The 1938-nt window shown below is 37.9% G+C and overlaps 1 protein-coding gene across 1 annotated transcript in view; it reads left to right on the forward strand.

The window, feature by feature from the left end:
* Nucleotides 1-297: 297 nt before the first annotated feature.
* The window catches only part of LOC103519747 (vacuolar protein sorting-associated protein 52 homolog), a gene marked incomplete at its 5' end in the record, with an annotated part of 21938 nt that continues 20297 nt past the window's right edge, over nucleotides 298-1938 (forward strand). Inside the window, 3 exons of the mRNA XM_026831131.1 lie at nucleotides 298-449; nucleotides 502-511; nucleotides 856-957. Coding sequence (XP_026686932.1) covers nucleotides 298-449; nucleotides 502-511; nucleotides 856-957 — 264 coding nt within the window. The remainder of the gene's footprint in view (nucleotides 450-501; nucleotides 512-855; nucleotides 958-1938) is intronic.

Raw genomic sequence — 1938 nt, forward strand, 5'->3', positions numbered from 1 at the left:
CCCTTTTGAATTATTTCATAGGTAAATCCTACCTGGTTCGGTGACTTTAAACAGGGAGTACACCAGCCTGAAATTTCCTTTGCTAAATAAATAGCAAAGGTTGTTCATGTCCACTCTCAAAAATCACTTTGAGTAGGACTGATTTAAAGGCTGACAAATAAATGATGACTTCCACTCAACACGTGAAAAGACAAAGAAGAAAGACCTACTTACATATTTCTAATTAATCAAAAAAAAATCTCGTCAGTTTCTAATGTGAGATCTATTCCAAAGATTTAAATCTCCTTTCTTTCAGAGGTGAAGTCATGTCAAGATGTAAAAGACATCCTGGAAAAGTTGAAAATCAAGGCTGTGACGAAAATTCGGTCCTACCTTATTGAACAGATTTCCAAATTCCGAAAACCAATGACCAACTACCAGATACCTCAGAATACTATGCTTAAGTACAAGTAAGTTGAACACTGACTGAGGCCCTCAATTTTCACTGTTTGAAGCTTTCAGTGAAAAAAAGGCAAGCCTCCTAAATGTATTTATTTCCTTCACAAGAAAGCAGTCTGAGAAAAAGAGAATAGGTAAAAAATAAAATTAACAAACCAATTTTTAGTGCCTTTTTTAGAAGAGAAAAAATTTCCCCGATTTTGAAAATTTGGACCGATTGCAATACTTTCATTACTAGTATAGCTCCGCTATACTGTTAGTAATAGAAAGTAAAAATTCCGTTGGTCCTCATTTTTCCTGCTCTATGACTTTGAAACATCACCCAAGTAAGCGCAACTGCTCCATTGTTGTTGATGCTTCCTGACCCGTCCATATTAATTGATACGATATTTTTCTTTCCTTTTTTCACATTTACAGGTAGAATTATTTATCTTGAAGAATGCTGCTATCTATCAACACAGGAAGGAGCAGCTGATATTCCTTATCAATAATTATGATCTTGTCCTGTCCATTCTGTCGGTGAGTAACTTTTGAATTGCACTCTTGCTTAGAGAAGTATGACTTCATTGACAAGCATGCCCATCCTTTAGTATATCCCTCATCAGATGGATTACTCTTGGGCCTTCCTCAATAAAACCCTTAATACGGCCCTGGCGATAAGAGACTTCCCATTTAGGTGCTGGGTCAATACTTTTTTCGACGGGATTCGAACCACTAGGCTTTAACCTCACCTAAATAAGCGCTTAGGATCTATTAAATTCCCAAATTTTTTTGTCTCTCTCCTCTGATTTTTTTTTTTTTTTTTTTAATTTTACTTTAGGGGCGTCAGAGACGTGAGACAGAAAGAATACGCTCTAAAATCGGCTAGTTTTAACTGAGTAGTAGACGTAGTCATAGAGTCCAAAGCATATAAAAGCGTTAGAGGAAAGAAATAACGTGTGATTCTGGTATTTTCCTTATAAGGATGCTAGAAGTCGGTAAGATCCACAACACCAAGACCTCTATCGTCGCTAGGTCACACACTTTTACACTTACTCACTTTACCTAGAACAAAAATTATATTCTATGAACAAAGAGTTCGCCATGATTTTCCCAGTAGGAAAAGGTTGATGAATGTTTAAGGTGACATAGTCGCAGGCACTTTAGTCAAGTAAGATCAGGGGAGATGAGTGGGAAGAGGTAGCGGAAGTCGAAGAGCACGAAGGAAGACTGCGGGGTTTTAGAGGGGGAGGAAGTGGCGACGTACTCTCGTGGCTTTACCCCACTGTTATAGAGGAGGTGTATGAGGTGTGAGGCGCTCAAGTTGACCAGTGCTTTTGAGAGTGGAGAAAAGCTCAACAGGGCCCAAGCTGGGACCTTTTCCCTTGTTTTTATCCTATTGTTTTTATTTCTCGTCACTTAAGGGTTCTGACACCAGGTGATTTTCCGAAGTTCACCATTCAGGGTTTTCTTCTTTCTTTATTAGGTAAAAAGGAAATTTTTTTCGTTTTTTCATTTTAA

The sequence above is a fragment of the Diaphorina citri genome, unplaced genomic scaffold (assembly GCF_000475195.1).
Source record: "Diaphorina citri unplaced genomic scaffold, Diaci psyllid genome assembly version 1.1 scaffold2921, whole genome shotgun sequence".
Lineage (NCBI taxonomy): Eukaryota > Metazoa > Arthropoda > Insecta > Hemiptera > Psyllidae > Diaphorina > Diaphorina citri.